The following is a 22,103-nucleotide window of genomic DNA, read 5'->3' as shown; positions in this document are numbered from 1 at the left end:
TGCAGGGTCAGGACCTATTTATTACCTTCCTGTTGAGAAAGTCTGGGTGTTGTTGATTCTTCCACCTATAGACTATTGATGGCATTTGAAAAGAGAGTTCAGAATTACATTGCTTTCAACAATGCCCAGAGACATAAATTGCTCCACAGCCTAAACTAAAATCGGGCTTCATAGGTCCTAAACTAATTGTTCGATGTTTGTTCTGCCCCAAGTTGGCTACCTCAAGGGGGGAGAGGTTCTTCCCAGGTTCTGTGCTTTTCCTTTCAGCTAACATCTCTGGATCTAGGCTTTAGAGTTGAGAGTAGGGACAATGACCCACTTCTGACATTTCTGCTTTTATTTTTTATTTTTATTTTTATTTTTTTTGAGACAGAGTCTTACTCTGTTGCCCAGGCTAGAGTGCCGTGGTGTCAGCCTAGCTCACAGCAACCTCAAACTCCTGGGCTCAAGCAGTCCTTCTGCCTCAGCCTCCCGAGTAGCTGGGACTACAGGCATGCGCCACCACGCCTGGGTAATTTTTTCTATATATGTATTTTAGTTGTCCAGATAATTTCTTTCTATTTTTAGTAGAGATGGGGTCTCACTCTTGCTCAGGTTGGTGCTGAACTCCTGACCTCGAGTGATCCTCCCGCCTCAGCCTCCCAGAGTGTTAGGATTACAGGCGTGAGCCACCGCGCCTGGCCCATTTCTGCTTCTAGAGCTAAGTGTTCAGTGGTGGCGGCTGGCTTGTAGCCTCCTATCTTTTCAACAACCCTCGGCTAGTATAGAACCACTGGCTTTCAGTGTGGCAGGTGTGATGAGTCCCCAGTATTCTCAGTGGCATCGTGCTACCCAAGGAAGAACTTCACCTCACAAGCAGTTCATAAGTGGAGGAAGGGAACCCCTGCCTCTGGGGCCACATTCACTAGGAATTTAGCCTTAGCAACAAGTATTTGATGGCAGTATGAGAAATGCTGATGTCCTTAAGTTTTTTTGTATGTATAGTCATGAGGTTTGTGTGCAGGTTTTTTCAAATTGCCACAAATCTCCAACAAATTTTCCAATGTATTTATTGAAAACAATCTGCATATAAGTGGATCCACACGGTTTAAAACTGTTGTTCAAGGGTCAGCTGTACTCTGAAAATTGTGTAGAGGAAGCTTAGAAAAAGCGTGGATCCTTCATGACATCTTAAGGCATCTAAAACCTTTAAACTTCTATTTATGTGAGATAATTAAAGACAAAAATCCTTAGTGTTTAAGTAACTTGTAATGGAGACCCTCTGATATGTTTTATGATAGGTGTTTTAAAGTCGCTACAGTACATACATAGCTTCCTTCACCCTCACTGACTCAGGATAATCTTGCCTCTATGACACAGGACAAAAAAATCTTAACTTTATAGCTGTTCTACAAGCGAACCCCAAACCATTTAATTTAATCACGAGTCACACACATTTGAAAAGATGGACAGTATCTCTCTCCCAATTTCAAAAATTACTACTGATGAATAACAGTGCTCCTTGCATGCTACTTTAGCCACATTTCTCCTTAAGTCTGTTATAAACAGCATCTTCTGAGAAATTAACGAATCTCCATTTCTTGACCCAAGGTCTTGTTACAATACTTTCCTCTACCTCAAAATTAAATCTCTGGAGGACATGTTCTACATATCATTTCCATTTTCATAACCATATGTATCCTCACCTCATTAAAACCTGGACTGTATTCTCTCACTTTCACAGCCATGAGAAGAAGAGAAAGAAGAAAGAAGTTACCAATAAGGACTACTAAGACTTTTCATGATACAATTCTCCATGGGTTGTTAGAATTACTAACATGACTTTGTTAGTTTCTTGTCTGCAGCCAGTTAATGTTGGTTGGTCCAGCGTTTACCTCTTTCCCTTCATTTCTCCATCTATGCTCATTCTTTTTATGGTCTCACCCAATATCATAACTTGAAGTAACAATGTAAGCTAACTACTCCCAAATTTACACATCCAGGTGATCACCTTCTACCAATGTTCGATCAGTTTGAGTTGCCTATCAGGCACAGACACTTTGCGTTCTCATCAACATTTCAAACTGACTGTTGGAAATTGGACTCCACCTTCTCTTAAGTCACCACTACTTGCAGCCTCCCCTCCTCAGGGGTTGGCAAATCCACTCTTCGCATCCTCTGGAACCATTAAATTTCTCAAAAGTCCGTGCATCCTGTGGAGAAGGCACTGAGCCAAAAAAGGCCTAAGAGAGGCTAGTCAATCCCATCCCAACGTTTTGTGGAGGTGTCCGGCATCCTCTCTTTGGTGGTTATTTTAACTGCTCATTTATCCGTTTTTCCTATAAGAGGATCGGGAAGTCCCAGGCCCAGTCCATGGCAAGACTAAGTGCCTCTGCTCTTGGCCTGACCCTGGGTGATTGTTCCCACTGCTGGGTCTCGATCTCCCTGAGCGTGGAAAGCATGGTTTGGTCTCTGTGACCTGTGACCTCTGTAAAAAGGCAGCCTTGAAGTGATGTTGGGTCCTAGTGCGTGTTAGGTCCGGAGTGGAGAGAGAGACACATGAACCCTCATGTGTAGCAAAATGCTGTTTATTTTGAGCATCTGGGTGCAGATAGGTGGAGGCCGAAAAAAGTGTCCACAAGAGAAAAGGGGAGAGCCTTGAGTTTTATAGAGCGTTTTTTTTGGGGGGGAGTAAGTGGGCCAGAACAGCTGCTTGTAATAAATTCTTCAAATAACCAACTCCTAGGACCCTTCTGCCCCAGTCACATCCATCCTTTTGCTCTGGCTTTCTCCTTATCAGGAGAGCTAGGGAGGCATAGCCTTCTTCTCTATCAGGGAGGGAGGGGGAAGGAATGCTGGATGCAGTTATCTGTTAGAACTACAAAGTCTAGGGACTCCCCAGACTCCTACGGCTATTGTTTTTACAAGCCTAAGTTTTGCATTAACTTCATTCTGTCCTACACATACTTTTTGGGTTCCCACCTGGAACAAACTGAACAGTGCCACCTACCTGAAGAAAAGCAGGCTTGGAAACTTCCCCAAGCCTGGCCCCGTGGGAAGGAAAAACTGCATTACCCAAAAGGCATTGCCCCGTGCGCCTGCTTCAAGCTCTGGGCCAATGACAGCCTGAGACAGAAGCGCTTCCTGTGGCCTGTGGCCGTAGAGGCGGGACTTCCTGTCGTATCGTGGTGACGTCATCCCGCCGCGCCGTCTCTGTCCTGCGAGGCTGTTGGTCGTGGAGCGTTGGCTGGGTTTTACCGGGCCGAGCAGGGAAGGCAGTGAGGAGGTTCTCCTTCTCCTCCGCGTGTGTACTAGCCTGACACGTCCGTTCCTCGCTAACAGGGTGACCCGTGGGCGCCCGTCGGGGCCTCGACCTCTGCACCCGCCCTCCGATCTGACGCGGCGTCCTGGGCTTTGTGTGCATTTTACTCGGGGGAAACTGAGGCTTGGAGTGCGAAAGTCAGCCGAGGTCATTTCCCCGGGACACACAAGGGCCGGGGTCTGCCGAGCCCGCGGGATCCCCGGACCCCGCTCGGTCTACAAGGCCCCAGGATGGCAGCGGCGTGGACGGACCCGGCGCAGGTGAGTGGACGAGGGTTTTGGCCTTCGTGCAGCTCTGCTGGTTCGGAGATGCTTCCTGGGCCGGGTGGGAACCGAGAAAGCCACTGGGTGTCTCTTTGTTGTGTTCTGTTTATGAGAAGTGGTCGTGGCTTGTCACTTATATTATCCGCAGTGCTCCAACAGCGTCGGGCCTCTGACACGTGCTCAGTGTGTAGTTTAAGGATGAATGATGCTTCTGAGGGCTCTCATCACATTTAGCATCAATCGGACCTCACGTGTTGCCTGCAGGTCCCTACCCCATCCACCCTGACTGATCTCTTCTGACCTTGTCCTTCGGTTTCTCCCTGGTCTGTTGCTCTATAGATGTCATCCTGACCATGCAGAGTTCTCTTGCACTTCCCAGCGTTTGTCTTGCACTTCCCTTTGCCTGGGACACTGCCCCTGTAACTAACTGCAGGGCCTCCGTCTCGCATCTTTCGGGCCTCTGCTCAGATGTCACCTATCAGGAGAGGCCTTTTTTAGCAGTTCATGTGAAAGTGGTCCCTTGTACGCATCCCCAGAGTCTGGCATTTTTGTGCAGGGGATCTGGCAATATTAAAGAAGCCTGCTGTATTGAGTTGTTCCAGGATGTTGTAGGAGCAAAAACAAAACAAAACATTACAGAGAACTGTAGAAGCTGACCTTCATTGAGTCCTTGCTGTGGGCTGATAGGCAGGCATTATGTATCACCTCATTTAATCCTCAACTCCTTTGACTTAGGTTCTTTTGTCGTTATTGTTTTACACAAGAGAAACTTGGGGCTCACAAAGGTACAATTACCTGCCCTAGATCACTGCAGCTCTTAAATATCTGAAACTAGCAACCGGTATGTCAACCAGTGCAGTGAGTTTTTACCTTTTTCCTACCCACAGTGGATACAGACCTCTGGGGGTGACAACTAAAGAAACCTTTACATGATGAGCGGGCCTCCTTCTAGCAAGTGAGCTTGGACATGTGAGGACATGATATTTCAGGCAGGTGGAACTGTATGGACAAAAAAATGGTATATTGGTTGTCTAAGGATTCCCCAGAGGACCTGTGTGGTTCCCACTACCCCCTTACCTGCTGACACAGGTCTTGGGAGGACAAGATCATGTGGTCTTTTGCTGAATGTTCCTTTCTTCTCAGCCTGGGCGGACATCCTGGCCAGACAGGGTCCATGTTCTCATGACTGTAGCCTGCTGTGTCCTCTGTGACTCCTTTTCCCTGTTTCTGAAGTGTCCTGGCCTCATGGATACTTGCCAGGAGGACTCAGGTAGAAAAAGAAGTGATGCTTCCTTGTGGATTCTCAGTGGGTGTTGGCAAGGCCCCGAATGAGTAGCGAAGGCAATGGGAGCTGGTACAGGCCCTGCCACTTTGGAGGTAGATGCCTCTACCTCAAGTGACTTTTCTATGAATTGGGTGATTTTGACTGTGCTCCTCTGTCCATATCCATGGAAATATTTTTAGGTTGGCTGAAATGGATGTATGGATTTAAAGTGCTTCACCTCCTCATTAACTGTGGACTGACTTTATTAATGAAGGAGTGTGAGGGTTATCTGATTAGAACATCGACTAGAGAGACTATAGGCAGGAGTTCAAGATGTGTGACTTCAGTTGAACTGATAGTTTTTGGGGCTCTGGTCTCTGAGTGTAGCATGGACACAATGGTGGTGTTGACCTCAGGGGCTGTGGCACTTCACCCCAGGTTCCTTTACAAACATCTTTTTAAAATCTTTTGACTATTCTTGGTGAAGTGGATAAAACTGTTGTATTGATTTGTAAATTGAGACTCAGAGAAATGAAGTGAGGTCCTCAAGGTCACACAGTAGGCAAATGTTGATTTCAGGATTTTAGTGTTAGACCTCAGAAGTCTGGCTGGGGACTTCTAGTCATTTTGTCATGACCTAGAAAGCCCCTCAGCATGAGGCAGGCATACAGTGGGGACTGGAAAGATTTAGGTGCTGGTATTGGTATTATTGTTATTATTTTTTTCCCATTCCTCTGATATCTCAGAACACTTACTTTCTTTGCCTTACAATCCACTCAAAATGCTCCTAACTTTGTTTCAGTCTCCAGTGGCTTCCTGCATGGCAGGCTTCTCTCTCCTCTACACTCTGATAATCCTTCCAAGGTAGGATCTGCTTCCCCCTTCAGTCTGGCACAGATCTGGGCCCTCTGGGGCTACTGGTGATTTGGCCCTTGGTTCTCTATGAATCTTCTACAGTGCTGGAGTGACAGGTTTTAATCCTATTCCACAGTCCCAAGGCAAACACTGCTACCTCTGTTTGACTTTGCAGGTGTCTGTGACTTTTGAGGATGTCGCTGTGACATTTACCCAGGAAGAGTGGGGGCAGCTGGACTTGACCCAGAGGATCTTGTACCAGGAGGTGATGCTGGAGACCTGTGGGCTTCTAGTCTCTCTGGGTAAGGCCTGTCTTCTCCCCTGTGTGGGACACCTGAAGCCTCCTTCATTCCACCCTCTGGCTTCAGGCCTGGCTGGTTGAAAAGGCGTTAGGAGCCCACTATCCTGCTCTCTATAGCTTCATTCATTTTCTGGACTGATCTTATTGTATTTCAGTTAGAGGTATAGAGAGGTATAGGAAAGAAACATAGTTTGCCTTTGGTCACAGCCAAAGGTGAACAATGTGCTGGAACGATATGGCGGTGTTTTGCAGAACCCAAAGGCAGGATTTTCGGTGGAGCCCCATGAGGGACTGACATAGTACTTGGGAGGAAGCCTAGTTGTGCCCTGACCATTCTATATGCCGTGATTCATGGGAGAAGGTCAAAATATTATATAAACATTAAGAGGAATGTGAAAGAAGTGAATTCTAATCTTCATGGATCACTTTGAGGGGTTCAGGACTTCAGTGGAGGAAGTAACTGCAGATATGCAGAAACAGCAAGAGAACTAGAGTTAAAAGTGGAGCCTGAAGATGTGAAACTTGAATGGATAAGAAATTGCTGGCGCGGTGGCTCACGCCTGTAATCCTAGCCCTCTGGGAGGCCGAGGCGGGTGGATCACTCGAGGTCAGGAGTTTGAGACCAACCTGAGCGAGACCCCGTCTCTGCTAAAAATAGAAATAAAAATTATCTGGACAACTAAAAATATACATAGAAAAAATTAGCCAGGCATGGTGCCGCATGCCTGTAGTCCCAGCTACGCGGGAGGCTGAGGCAGTGGGATCGTTTAAGCCCAGGAGTCTGAGGTTGCTGTGAGCTAGGCTGATGCCACGGCACTCACTCTAGCCCGGGCAACAAAGTAAGACTCTGTCTCAGAAAAAAAAAAAAAAAGAAATTGCTTCTGGGCTGGGTGCAGTGACTCATGCCTGTAATCCTAGCACTCTGCGAGGCCAAGGCAGGCGGATCCTTTGAGCTCAGGAATTTGAGACCAGCCTGAGCAAGAGTGAGACTCCGTCTCTACTAAAAATAGAAAGAAATTATATGGACAGCTAAAAATATATATAGAAAAATTAGCCGGGCATGGTGGCGCATGCCTGTAGTCCCAGCTGCTCGGGAGGCTGAGGCAGTAGGATCGCTTGAGCCCGGGAGGTTGAGGTTGCTGTGAGCTAGGCTGACGCCACAGCACTCGAGCCAGGGTGACAGAGCAGGACTCTGCCTAAAAAAAAAAAAAAAGTTGCTTCTGATGCTTGAGCAAAGAAAGTGGTTTTCTAAGATGGATTCTATCCCTGGTGAAGATATTGTGAATGTTTTTGAAAAGACAACAAAGAATTTAAACTATTTCATAAACTTAGTTGATAAAGTAGCAGCAGAGTGTGAGAGGGTAACTCCAATTTTGAAGAAGTTTTACTGTGGTAAAATGCTATCAAATAGCATCACATGCTACAGAGAAAGGAAAGTGTGAATAGATGCCACAGACTTTATTGTTGTCTTATTTTAAGAAATTGCTGGAACCACCCCAGCCTTCAAAAGCCACCATCCTGATCAGTCAGTAGCCCTCAACATTGAAGCAAGACCCTACACCAGCAAAAAGACTATAACTCACTGAAGGCTCAGATCATTATAATTTCTCAGCAATAAAGTAATTTTTTTCTTTGTTGAGACAGGGTCTCACTCTGTTGCCCATGCTGGAGTGCAGTGGCACAATCATAGCTCACTGCTAAAACTCCTGGGCTCAACCCAGGAGTTGGAGGTTGCTGTGAGCTAGGCTGATGCCACGGCACTCTAGCCCAGGCAACAGAGTGAGACTCTGTCTCAAAAAGAAAAACTTCTGGGCTCAAGCAATTCTTCCCCTTCAGACTCTCCAGTAGCTAGAACTACAGGTGTGAGCTACCATGCCCACGATAAAGTTTTTTTAATTAAGGTATGTGCATTGTTTTTTAGACACAATGCTATTGCACACTTAATAGATTACAGTATAGTATAAAATATACAGTATAGTGCAAATATAACTTTTATATGTACTGGAAAAACAGACACTTTGTGTTTCTCACTTTATAATATTTGCTTCATTCCAATGGTCTGGAACCGAACGGCAATATCTTTGAGGTATGCCTGTTTCTATTTCACAGGGCTATCGTGAGCTAAATGGCTTAGAACAGTGCCTGGTGATAGGTGGCTATGTGCAGGTTAGCAACTCTGACCACTACTGCTGTTACTGATGTGATCATCATGATCATGATCATTATCATCACGCTTAGACTCAGCATTTTCTGGGACAACATTGTGTAGCTTTTTGGTTAAACTGGCCAGTTGCTAGTGATGACTAGACTCCGGTTTCTATCTTTGCTTGGCCATTCACCATTTCCCTGGTTTTGGCAATGTACTTTATCTGCCTGAGCCTCAGTTTCTTCCTCTATGAACAGTGGTGATTGCAGTACATATTTCATGCAGATGCTGTGAAGAAGTCCAGAAGTAGCATTTTATGAGCAAGGCCCATAGGAATAACAATATAATGCTTTGCCTAGGATGTAAAAAAGATTTACATGCCTGGGTGTGGTGGCTCATGCCTATAATCCCAGCAGTTTGGGAGGCTAAGAGAGGCGAATCATTTGAGACCATCCTGGGAAATGTAGCGAGACCTTGTCTCTACAAAAAATTTAAAAAATGAGCTGAGTGTGGTGGCACCCTCCCGTAGTCCTAGCTGCTGCGGAGGTGGAGGCAGGAGGAGTCCTTGAGTCCAGGAGTTTGAGGCTGTAGTGAGCTATGATTACATTACTGTACTCCAGCCTGGATGACAGTAAGTCCCCGTCTCTTAAGAGAAAAAAAAACAAAAAAGGGACTTAAATCAGTGAAGACACCTCTTCTTTCTAAATAAAAGATATTTTAAAATATCATTTCTTTTCTACATTAATGCTTAACTTTTTCACTTTTTACAAAATGCAATGCATTTAAATTGCTTGGCACAGTCCCAGGGATGTGGTTGCACTGCATAAATACAGTCATGTATTGCTTAGCAGTGGGGATATGTTCTGAGAAATGCTTTGTTAGGCAGTTTCATCCTTGTGTGAACACGATGGAGTGTACTTACATAAAACTGGATGATATGGCCTACTACATACCTAGGATATATGGTATAGCCTATTGCTCCCAGGCTACAAACCTGTACAACATGTTATGGTACTGAATACTCTAGGCAACCGTAACACAAAGGTAAGTATTTGTGTATCTAAACCTAGAAACTCCAAAATGGTTGTTATGTGGTGCATGACTGTGTTAGTTTTTGACTTACTGTTAGGAGTGAAAATCCCATGGCAGGGTGGCAGATTCATTAAGCACCTGGATTCCAGAGCCACACCAGCAGTGTCTTCTCAGGAAGTGACATTTGAGCTGCGATTCAAAGCTTGATTGGAAGGATTAAGGGAGAGGAGCAAGCAGCGTTCCAGGTAGAAGGGCCAGCATGTACGTGCAAGGGGCTTGAGGTGGTGGGATGCATGATACTGACAAAGCTGAAAGAAGGACGGATTCACCTTTTGTACTGCGCTGTCATGGAGCCTGTTGCCAGGCACGTCGCAGAAGAGAGTGCACATTTGCTTCGAGATGATTGATGGTTCAGGATCTGACAGACCAGGCTTCTGTGGGTCCTGATGCCTGTGCCGCTAACTTCTCTGCAGCGTCCTCACGCCTTTTACCGTTTCGTATGTGTTCAGCTGCACATGACAGATCATTGCATACGGTCTTCACCCTGAGGGATAGTATTATCTCACATAATAAATAAGAAGCTCATTTGGCTGGCTCCCAGGTTGGTGGGTGCCAACCCAGTTGTCTGTTTCTTTGCTTCCCTGGTCCAGGTCTCTAGGCAGGTTCCCTCACTGAAGTCCCAGGATGCTGCATGACAACAGAAGTGGCAGAAACCCTCATTCAGCCCTTCCTGGAATAAAGGCTTTATCTCTCCTCAGAGTGGCTGGTTTAAGTCACCTGTCAGCCTCAGTCTCCTGGTGATCGGGGATGCCATTTGCAAGATGAAGCAGACCAAGGTTTTTCCACCTGCCATGGGGGATGTAGTCACCTGGGGAATGTGTAAAATCTACTGATGCCCAGGCCTCACACTCAGATTTTGTTTCAGTTGGTCTGCAGTTGCAGCAAGACATTCCCAGGTATTGCTGATTCACAGGGAGATTAAGGACCCATGACTTGTCTTAATTATCAAATCCCTTCAGGAAAGATGTCTGAACAGTATTGAGATTCTATAAGAAGGAGTTCAAAGGGAATTGATGCTGTCTACACAGGCAGCGCTGGTATCGACTGTCTTTGGGGCCCAATGATGCCTTTTTCACAGTTGGTTTCCAGGTCGTAGTTGAGGCTTTTATTGACTTGGATGAGAATAGCTTCATTTCAAGGTCTTCCCCATCCTGAAGTGCCAGACTAGATTGAGAGGTTTCTTTCTTCCAACCAAACACCCTGCGTCCTCTTTTGTTCTCCATGCACAGGTTGTTCTTTGTCTAAACCAGAGCCGATCTACCAGCTGGAGCACAGCCAGGACTTAGAGGCGGTGGAGGAAGATCTCTCTCAAAACTCCTGTGCAGGTAGGAGCCAGCAGCTGGGAAGGCTGGGGTGAGGACAGATGGAAAGGTAAACACTGCCTCTGAATTTTGTGGGAATCTTCTTGTTGTGGCCTCTCTGGGGGTTTTGGATCCACGGAGCCATTTAACCTGTGGTCTCTGTGCCCCCCACCCTGCTCAGCCCCCTCACACTTTTCACTGCTCATGGGGAGGTGTGGAGTACATTGCATAAGTCCAGGCTCTTGGCCCTAACTGCTTAGGCTTTAAAACTAGCTTTGCATGAAACAGCCATGTGACCTTGGGGAAGCTGCATGATCTTGTTCCTTTGTATGTAAGTTTGGCTACATTAAATCTAGCTGCTCTAACAGGTACACTCCAAGATTTTGGTGGCTCACAACATGAAAACTATTTTTCTCACACCAGGGGCCTATGGGTCATTGCAGAGCTCTGTACCACATAGTTATTCACAGAGCTAGGTGCCTTCTGTCATCGGCATGAGGTGTTAAGGCTTCCCTGGCATCCTCCAGCCGGTAGCAGGGAAATGAGAGAAGAGAAGGGAAGGTGGTACACCCACTTCCACACACATTACTTCTCCTCACATTCCAGTGTTGAGACTTTTGGCCACACTTAGGTGCATGGGACTGGAAATGTGGGTACCCAAGGAGAAGGGCAAATGGTTTGGTGAACATCTAGTCAGTCCACTATGCTCAGTTAGTTTCTAAAGAATTGTAGTAGTGCAGGGCATGATGGCCTGTGCCTGTAGTCCCACCTACTTTAGAGTCTGAGGTGGGAGGATCGCTTGAGCCCAGGACTTCCAGACTATGGTGTGTTATGATTGGGCCTGTGAATAGCCACTGCAGTCCAGCCTGGGCAACATAGCAAGACCCCATCTCTAAAAAAATAAAGAAATAAATAAAAAGAATTCTATTCCTAATAGCTTTTATGTCATTGGGTTGTTTAAGGATGTGATAGACTATGCTTGACACTGTGCCTGATGCATAGTGACTGGCTCTGTAAAAAAATCGTAGTAACATTCATACCATGTTACTACTTTTAATGAAAAGTAGTAATATCTCATATTTCCATCTGAACTGTGAGGAAACAAGGCCTTTCCCGCTCTGCTATACCCCTTTCCTACCTTCTCCCTTCACCCATCATCTGAGAGTCAAAGAGATACTTAGAAGTAGTCACTTTTCTAGAACCTAAAGGTGCCATTTGGCCTTCTCTGCCCCACATTTGGGCAGCTGAGGGCGCTAGGGCCATCACATGTGGTTACTGGCACCACCACAGAGTCATGGTCTCTCCCCTCTATTAGTCCCATGGGCGGCTCGCCCAGCCCAGGAACGTGTCTTTCCAGCCCCTCTTCAGCCCCTCTGAGTCTGTTCCCGTCCTTCATTCTTTAATCCCACATCTCCTGTGAATGTGGAAAAGGCACCTCAAGCTGAACATGCCTGAAAAGGAGCTCATGATGTTGCCCAGTTCTCCCATATTCCCAGTATCAGTGAATGGTCATGCCATGCAAGCAAATTAGAAGACTGAGTACAACCACAGACAACTCCTATACACCTCCAAATCCATCAGTCCCTACGTCTAGACATTTCCAAATCCTGTCCATTTTATATCGTGCACGTGTCTTGAATCCATCCCCCTCACTGCCTACTTTAGACTGTGTGTATACCCCTAGTCTCATCATCTTCTGTCTGGGTGATGCCAAACTACTCTGATCTGTTCTCCCCACATCTCTGTGCCTCTGCTCTGCTCTGTTTCCTGCATCAGCTCTGCCAGCCTCTCAGACCTGTTCCCAACCTTTGCCCCTCTCCTAGTCACTGATGTCTCAGCATATTTTTATGTGGAAAATAGAGTCTATATCTTGTGTTGCCTGATTCTCAACCCTTACACATTCATCTAAATCTCTCACATGTGTTAGCCTCCATTATCACCTCCCTAGAGGAGGTCTTGCCCTGACCTCGGCCAATTCTTGCCCCAGAATGTAGATCATACCTTTTCAGGGAACTTGTTTCTTTACTTCTTTTCTGCTGCTTCTCTAACTTTATTCTCTACTCAGCATAAAAACATGCTCAATTTCCTTACATTAGGGGAAAGCAAAACAAATAAATTTTTCTCTAATGGCTTCACACTGGTGTTTGTTCTACTTTCCCTGCGCAATCAATCTTCTTGGTGAAATTGTCACATACTTGTAAGAAATGTATACACTTGTGTTCAATATCTTCCATTTGCTCATATAGTCTTTTCCTTTTTGAATGAGATATAACTCATGTTATGTAAAAATCTTAAGTCTGCTTGATGAATTTTTGTTTATATGTAAATGCAAGTAACCACCACATACATCAATACATAGGCTATGTACAGCACCTCATCAGGGTCTTAGGCCCTCAGTAGCCTCTTCTGTTCTTCCATCCCATATTTAGACTCTGTCAGCATAGATTAGTTCTGACTGTTCTTGAACCCCCCAGAATGCTGTCTGTCATTTCTTTCTTCTCTTGATCATCATGTCTATGAGGTTCATTTCACATGGTTGTATACATTTACAGTTGGTTCATTCTCAATATGCTGTAGTAGTATCTCATGTGAAAACTGCTATTCATTTCTTTCCTCTCTTGATGGAAATTCTCGTTGTTTTTAGTTTTTGGATATTATGAAGAATGCTGCTGAGAATGTTGTTGCTCATGTTTTCTGTGGATGTAAATGCTGGTTTCTGTTAGGAATATACTCTAGTGTGTGTATAGGTCGGATCATGGAGTAGGTGTATGTTCAGCTTTAATAGAAACTGCCTAGCATTCTGCAGAGTGACTGCACCAGCATACATTCCCACTATTGGCCGGTGAAAGCTTCCATTGCTCCATATCCTCGTCAGCACTTGGTAACTTTTTCTGAACTCTTTGAGTACTTGTGGTGCTGTTTGTACCACAGCAGTGAAACCATCGTAAGGTCACTGCTTTCATCTGATTTTCAAACACAACAGTGAGTATAATGATAAATGATGATGGCCTGTAATTTATTGAACTCTCATGTGATGTCTAGCATTGTGCCAAGTGCTTCCTAGGAATTTTCCTATTTAACTCTCAGCACAGCCTATGAGGTAGAAACTGAGAGTCTCTTAGTTTTTCAGATGAGGAAATTGAGACTGGGAGCAGCTAAATGAATTTGTTTAACACCAACTGTCTTGGTATAGGCAGGATTTGAACTGAGGGGTTCTCGCCCTAGAGATACACTCTTAACCTTGCAGCAGTATCAATTCATGGTACAGCGCAAACTTTTTGGATTTTACTGTGCTTGAGCATCAGGCCCTTTTGAATTCTCTTTCCTTTTTCTCATGGATTTTCATTCTCTTCTTACTGTGATCTCCACTTTAATATTGGTTTATTAGGCAACTCGGAGCCCATCCTTTTTACTCTTAAACATTTTCCAAAGTTAATCCCTGTGTTTTTACATTTTCAGTTTACATACTTCCATGTTAGGTCCCAGATTTATATTTTTTAACTAACTCATAATAAAATATGATAGCTAATATGCACTGGTTTCTTTCTTGGTGCCCTGCTCTGTGCTGGACATGGATATGCAGTGTTTTACTTCATCTTCACTACAGTCCTATAAGGCAGGCTCTATCTTTAGCCCTATTTTTTTGAAGATTAAATGTAGGCTTATGGAATTTGAGTGACTTGCTAAGTGCCACAATAAAAACTAATATTGAGTTTTGCTGGAGTTGGGCCTAGGATTTTTCTGGTTGTTTTTGTTTGTTTGTTTGCTTTTGGGGGTGGACAGAGTCTTGCTCTGTTGCCTGGGCAACCTCAAACTCGTGGCCTCAAGCCATCCTCCTGCGTCAGCCTCCCGAGTAGTTGGGACTACAGATGCACACCACCATGCCTGGGTAATTTTTTCTATTTTTAGTAGAGGCAGGGTCTCACTCTTGCTCAGGCTGGTCTTGAACTACTAACCTCAAGTGATCTGCCTGCCTCGGCCTCCCTGAGTGCTAGGATTACAGGCTTGAGCCACCGCACCCAGCCATGTGGTCTGAAACTATAATATACAAGTGGTCTCTAACTCTTCTTAGTGGACCTCAGGTGTTCATATTTTGATTAATCATAAACATTGGCTTATGACACACTCTGATCATTGATCCATGAATAACCCTGATTAATTAATATGATAATTTAATTATTTGCTTATTTATTTCATAACAACATCACCTAATTCAAGAATGAGAACATTACTCATACCCTATTATTAGCAAGTTTGAGTTATTATGACAAGAATGCCATAACCTGGGTGGCTTGAGCAACAAACATTTATTTCTCATAGTTCAAGAAGCTGAGAAGTCCAGGATGAAAGTACTGGCACATCTGGTGTCTGGTGAGGGCCTATTGCCTGATTTGCACATGGCCATCTTGTATCCTCAGCGTGGTGGGAAGCAGACAGGAAACAAGCTCTGGTGTTTCCTCTTATAATGGCATTAATCCCATCATGGGGGCTCCAGCTTCATGACTGATTGCCTCCTAATGGCCCCATCACCAAATAGCATCACACTGGACATTAGGGTTTTAACATATGAACTCTATGGGACACAAATATTCAGTCTGTAGCACCAGCCTGCCTACCTCTATCCCTTTTCCATTTCGTGACTCCTCCACAGAGACAACTCGTGGCCTGAATTATGGTTTTATTATCCCATTTCTTTTTTGTGGGAAAGCCTTTACTTATAAATTCAATTTGTTCAGTAGATCTAGGACTATTCAGATGTTCTGTTTCTTTTTATGTCAGTTTTGGTAATTTATGTCTTTCAAGGAGTTTGTCTGTTTCTTTACCTTGTCACTTCAGTATTTTTCAGGATTGCCTTACAGCGTGTGTGTGTGTGTGTGTGTGTGTGTGCATCTAAATAGTGTATTGCACACTTTTAATTTTTTTTTAATTTTTTAAAACATGGTGTTATGGTTGATGTAGTTTTCTGGAATATGCTTCTTTAACTTGTGTTATTTAACTTAAATTCATGATGCCTGATTCTATAGGCATCACTTATTCCATTGGTCAACTGTATCACAGTGTATTCATCTATTTCCTGGGACATTTAATTGTCTGCGTTTTTTTATCCCCACAAAAGTCCTGCCATGAGTTTTTATGTACACATATTCCTTGTGGCCATGTGCAGAGGTTTCTTATGATAATGTTCCTAAAAGTAGAATTATTGGATTATAGTTTATACTGATGTTCAGCTTTTCAAGGTAATATCCATTGTTTCCTAAAGAAGTTATGCCAACGTACACATCCTCCAGGAAAGTGTGAGAGATCCATTGATCTATAACCTAACAACTGATACAAGCCTCTTTTTGCCATTTTTTTAGTCAAATGGGTACTTAATCGTATCTTTATGTTGCTGTGATTCGCATTTTTCTCATTACATGCATTTAATTTTCTCATTACATGCATTTAAGATGCTGATGTGAGCATCTTATCACATGATTTTTGGCCATTCTGTATTTTCTTCTGAGAAATGTCATTTCAGATAAATGACTGTTTTTCTACTAACTTATTTGCCTTTCTCTTTTGGATTTGTGGATTCTTTGTACATTCCTAATAAAACTAATGTAAACGCATTTTATTAGTTATACTGTGATATATTCTTTCAGATTTTAAATTTTAAATCTTTCCAATCTCTTTAAAGTATCTTTTGTTGAATAGAGTTTCTTATTTTACTGTAATTTTTAATCCCTTTCTTTTATGAGCACTACTTTCGTGTCTTGATTAAGAAATCTTGCTTTACCACAATATCAATAAGATATTCTTGTTTATCTTATACAAAAGTTTTAAGAGACCAGGAGTTTGAGACAAGCCTGGGCAAAATGGTGAGACCCCTGTCTCTACAAAAAATAAAAAATTAGCAAGACATGGTGGTATGTGCTTGTAGTCTCAGCTAATAGAGAAGCTGAGAGAGGAAGAGTTCAAGGCTGCAGTGAGCTGTGATCGCACCACTGCACTCCAGCCTGGGCAACAGTGAGACCTGTCTGTAAAAACAACACAAAACATTAAAAAAAGTCAAAACAACAACACAAATCTTCATGCTTGATATTTGAGTCTTTATCAAACTGAGCTTGATTTTGAGCAAGATGGTATGATATAGGAATGCAGTTTTATTTATTTCACATGTGAGTACCCAGTTTTTCTGTGTCTTTTACTAAATGTTTCCTTTTACTACTGAGGTGCTTGCTGTACCTTCTCTGCGATCTATCAAAGTTCCATCTGTGTGTAAATGGATTTCTGAGCTCTCTACCCTTTTTTCATTGGCAGTTTCTCTTATTCCTGTGCAAGTACTGCACTATCTTGGAGTCTGTGATTTCAGAATAATTCTCTAGCTTGATGGGGTGGGTCCTCCTTTTTATTTTCCTGCAGGGATATTTTGGACTTAGCTTTTTCATGTATACTCTAGAATCAGTTTTAGAGTTCCCTGGTAAAACCTGTTGGGATTATATATGCATTTGTACATTGATTGGGTAGAATTGATGATTTTATATTATTAAGTCCATATAGATATTATTGTTTTGAAGTAAAGTTTTATTTTTCTCTATCAGATTGTGTCTTTCTCTAATCTTTTCAGGTTGCTGTTTTACAGTTGTATTGAGTTTATAGATCAGTTTTGGGAGAATTGATAACTTTATGTTATTAATTTCTTCATATAGATTTTTATTATCTTTAAATAAAGTTTTATAATTTTTTTTTCAAGATTCAGTCTGTTTTGTTAGCCATTTCACTTATATGTTCCTCTGACACAGTGGACTCAACATGTCTAGTCAGATCCTGTTCACTTTGTGTCTTAGGAACCCTGTCTTGGCAGTGACCATGGCCATCTCCAGTTGTCCTTGAGGCAGAATCTTGGGCATCAGCTCCCTCTCTGCCCCCACATGTCTCTGTATCCTCACCAACCCACCTGTCATGCGGCTGCATCCTCTCACTGTAGTTCCCTGGAGTCTCAGGAGACTCTGCCTTTGTACGTCTATTTCCTAAGGCTGAAGGGTCCTTTTCATCTTCTCTATATGGCGACTGCACCTCTCCATTAGGACTCAGCTCATGAGGCACCACCTCTGAGAAGCCTCCCCGACCTCTTCATGTCTCCCATCTAGGCTGCATTAGGTGCCCCTTCCCGGGCCTCTGTAGCACCTTGACATGTTCTTGCTTTGAGTATATTCACCGCATACAGCGTCACCTTTACTCTATCCACCCAGCCTAGTCTTGACTGTGAGCAGGGCTCTCTATTCCAGACACTCTCTCCCTAGTCCCGGCCTCTTCCTCTGCGTTTCCATTTAAAAGTGTCAAGAGTTCAAGCACCAAAGAGAAAGAAATTGCAAATCTGGATTTCAGGGATTTCAAATCATAGCTTGCCAGGAGTTCCCCAGCTGACAGGGTTGAAAACAGGGTGTCACACAGGAATATGAAAAGAGACAGTAGAGGAGAAAGGATGGGGTCAGAGGACTCAAGGCTTTCCAGACCAAGAGCCCCGAGAGTAATTCCTGACTTGTATTTACTCATCCCAAGAATAATGGATCATCGCAAATCATACAGACAAACACGTTCTAAAGATATCCCGCAGCCAAACAATATTCTATAGATTTACATTACATATCAAAGCTATTTCTAGCCTAAAGCTAAACAAGAACATCAACTTGGGATTGTGGCCAGGCTAGTTTTCCAGCAGGTTGGGTGTTCCTGATAGCAGTCCTAGAGCAGTTTTCCACCCCAGGAGAGAAACTGTTTTCAGTTCCTCCTGCCCTTGGAATGTCCTTACCATTTAGAAAATAGGCACACCTATGCAGACTGTTAAATCCAGAGGTTCTTATGCCAGCAGTATCCCTAGGTCACCCTGACATTTCTAAGCTACCCCAACAATAGCTATTTTCAAATCATCACTATTCTTGTATTATTGTTCTCACTGGAATGGGGATTTTGTTTCTTCCATGTGGCCATGCCTGATAAGCCCTTTTGTATATTGTATTCGCTTCAGGTGACAGCACACAACCCAGGACTACAGAGCCTACCCTTCCTCACCTGGCCTTGCCTGAGGAAGTCTCATTCGAGGAGCAGCTGACACAGGGAGCCTCAGGGGACTCCCAGCTGGAACAAGCCGAGGATCAGGATGGGCCATCAGAGATGCAGGAAGGCCACTGGATGGACCTGCAGAAGGAGACGCTCCCTTGGAAAATGAGCCCTGACTATGATGGTTTGGGGACAGATGATGGTTTATGTTCAATGATTATACAGGAACAAGTCTCTCCAGAAGAAGGTCTCTATGAATGTGACTCATGTGGAGCAGTTTCGTATCCCTTGATCCAGGAAGGGGAAAATTCCTATAAATGTGAGGAATGTGGGAACGTGTTTAACAAGAATTGCCTCCTTGTTCAACATGAGCAGATTCACGTTCGGGTGAAACCGTATGATTGCACAGAATGTGGGAAAGCCTTTAGCAAGAGCAAACACCTCCTTCAGCACCACATCATCCATACAGGAGAGAAGCCCTACAGGTGCTTGGAGTGTGGGAAAAACTTCAACCGCAGGTCACACCTTACACGGCACCAGCAGATTCACACTGGAGAGAAGCCTTATGAATGCAGTGAATGTGCAAAGGCCTTCAACCGCAGGTCACACCTTACACGGCACCAGCGGATTCACACTGGAGAGAAGCCTTATAAATGCAATGAATGTGGAAAGGCCTTTACCTACCGCTCCAATTTTGTCTTGCATAACAGGAGCCACACTGGAAAAACCTTTGAGTGCAACGAATGTGGGAAAGGCTTTTGTGAGAGTGCAGAGCTCATTCAACACTACATCATCCACACCGGGGAGAAGCCCTATAAGTGCATGGAATGTGGGAAGTCCTTCAACTGCAGGTCACACCTCAAGCAGCACCAGCGTATTCACACCGGGGAGAAGCCTTATGTGTGCAGTGACTGTGGAAAGGCCTTCACCCACTACTCTACTTATATCCTGCATAAAAGGGCCCACACTGGAGAAAAACCTTTTGAGTGCAAAGAATGTGGGAAAGCCTTTAGCATTGGGAAAGATCTCATTCGCCACTTCAGCATCCACACTGGAGAGAAGCCCTATGAGTGCCTAGAGTGTGGAAAGGCCTTCACCCGCATGTCAGGCCTCACGAGGCATCAGCGGGTTCATACTGGAGAGAAGCCCTATGAATGCATCGAGTGTGGGAAAGCCTTTTGCCGGAGCACAAACCTTATTCGACACTTTAGCATCCACACCGGAGAGAAACCATATGAGTGTGTAGATTGTGGGAGGGCCTTCAACCGCAGGTCACCCCTCTCAAGGCACCAGCGGATTCACGCTGGAGAAAAGCCCTATCAGCGCATCAAGAATAGGAAAGTTTCTTGCCAGAGTGAAAACCTCATTCAGCACTCCATCATTCACACTGAGAGTAGCCCTATGAATGCAGTAAAAGTGGAACAGCCTTCAGACGCAGCACATCCCTCACTCAGCATCGAAGGATGCATACTGGAAGAAACCCCACCAGTGTAATAGATGTGGCAAGACCGTTTATAAGTGTACAAATTTCATTCAACATCCAAGAACTTCTATTAAGGAAAGATTTTTTCATATAACTACTGAAGAAAATCTGTGGTCAGAGGAAACGTCTTACTCAGCATCTGGCCATTCATACTGAAAAGAAACTCCTAAGTGCTATTTCTATGGAAAAACTTGTGGTAGATCCTCATTTGCCATCTAAAGAATCATGTTAAAAATTGACCCAACCTAAATCCTTATTCTGTGCCTGAGAATTCACCCATGAGAGAGACCCACTGGTTGCTGTGCACATAGGAAAACATTCAGACACATCTTAGTTTACAGTGAAATGTTTTCTCAGGTATATTTAAAGAAAGGAGAAAGAGACGTAGAAATGAGAAAGAAATGGGAGCACAGCTTCTTTCAGACTCTTGACAAACCCGTGGCCATTTGTCATTGCTTGTTTTATTTGAGGAGAGGTAAATGTTTCAGAAACAGAAGGGCCCTGCCCTGTTTATTTTTGCCTGTGCATACATTCACGGCTATCCAGTGTCAGTACAGTTAGACAAATGAGGCTATTTTTTAAAACATTCTGTGAAAGCCTGCTTTGTTCCACAGCATTGTCTCCACCCTTGAGAAGGAGCATAAGTCTGTGTGAGAAATATAGAGGCTTGAGTTATGAAATAATTTTATCTTTAAGGAGATAGGATGTACATGTGAATGGACATATTTTACTGCACACTTGAGACTCTTTGATTTTTCAAAAACCAAATTGCTTCTCCATGTGTTTTTAACCACTCAATACACATTTTCTTGATCTTGATTTACTTGTTTATTTCTTTTTCCTTACTCTTCTGTGGGATTGGGATACTAGTGTAACTGTACATAGTTATAACCCAGTGGAGCTCTAATTCTTCCCTGTGATTGTGATTTCTCAAATTTTTACTCCTCTTTGGAATGACTCTTCCAATTCTACCTGAACAATTTTCTAGAGGTCTTATTACAGCCAAAATAAAATAAAACATATAGCTAAATTAAGCTAAAGGATTATGATAAACTCAGAAAAACAAAAGTGAAGGAATCTCATTTTTCATTTTATAAAAGATTGTGTGATGGCTGTAAAGTGACTGGAATTTTAACAGGTGAATATGCATGTGTATATGCAAGTAGGTGTGTTTCATAATTACCACCATGGACTTAGTCCCCATTGTAATAACTAATATCTTTAGTCAGGATAATTTGGAATTCTTCCTTTAGTATTTTTTTTTTTTTGCTTTTAATTATTTTTAATTGACACATAATTATACACGTTTATGGGTGTGATGTTTTCCTACATGTATATAATGAGTAGTGATTAAATCAGGGTAGTTAGCATATTGGTCACCTCAAACGTTTATCATTTCTTTTTGTTGGAAACTGAAAATCTGTTGTAGTTCTTTGAAAATATATAATGTTATTGCTAATTATACTCAACCTACAAACCCAGAGAACACTAAACCTTTTTCCTTCTATCTAGCTGTATTTTTTTTTCTATTCTGCCTACTGCAGTTAGTTGTAATTTTGTATCCATTAACGAACGTCTCCCTATCCCTTCTCCCTGCTATCCTTCTCAGATTGTATTAACCACTGTTCTGCTCTCTGCTTCATTAGATGAACTTTTTTAGCTTCCAAATATGAGTGGAAACGTGGTATTTATTTTTCAGTGCCTGGTTTATTTCATTTAACATGATGTCCTCCAAGCTTAATCCATGTTGCTGTGAAGGATGAGATGTCATTCTTTTTCATGGCTGCATAGTATTCCATTGTCTATATATGCTACTTTTTTTTTACCCATTCATCTGTTGATGGATGCTTAGGTTGATACCATATCTAGGCTATTGTGAATAGTGCTACAATAAACATGGGATTGCACATATCTCTTTGATACACTGATTTCCTTTCCTTTGGCTGTATATCCAGTAGTGGGATTGCTAGGTCACATATTTCTATTTTTAGTTGTTTTTTTGTTTGTTTTGTTTTTTGAAATGGAGTCTCATTGTGCTGCCCAGGCTAGTCTCAAAC

The 22,103-nt window shown here is 43.4% G+C and overlaps 1 protein-coding gene across 1 annotated transcript; it reads left to right on the top strand.

Annotated features, from left to right (window-relative positions):
* Positions 1-3,197: 3,197 nt before the first annotated feature.
* Positions 3,198-21,744, top strand: ZNF460 (zinc finger protein 460). Its single transcript, XM_045532515.1, has 4 exons — positions 3,198-3,561; positions 5,859-5,985; positions 10,452-10,547; positions 18,532-21,744. Exons 1-4 carry the CDS (start codon positions 3,532-3,534, stop codon positions 20,055-20,057), a joined length of 1,779 nt encoding a protein of 592 aa, XP_045388471.1. The 5' UTR covers positions 3,198-3,531; the 3' UTR covers positions 20,058-21,744.
* The last annotated feature ends 359 nt before the right edge of the window (positions 21,745-22,103 follow it).

Source organism: Lemur catta, chromosome 19 (assembly GCF_020740605.2).
Source record: "Lemur catta isolate mLemCat1 chromosome 19, mLemCat1.pri, whole genome shotgun sequence".
NCBI classification, from domain to species: Eukaryota; Metazoa; Chordata; class Mammalia; order Primates; family Lemuridae; genus Lemur; species Lemur catta.
Note: the sequence above shows the minus strand (reverse complement) of the source record. Positions and strands in the feature narration are given on the sequence as shown.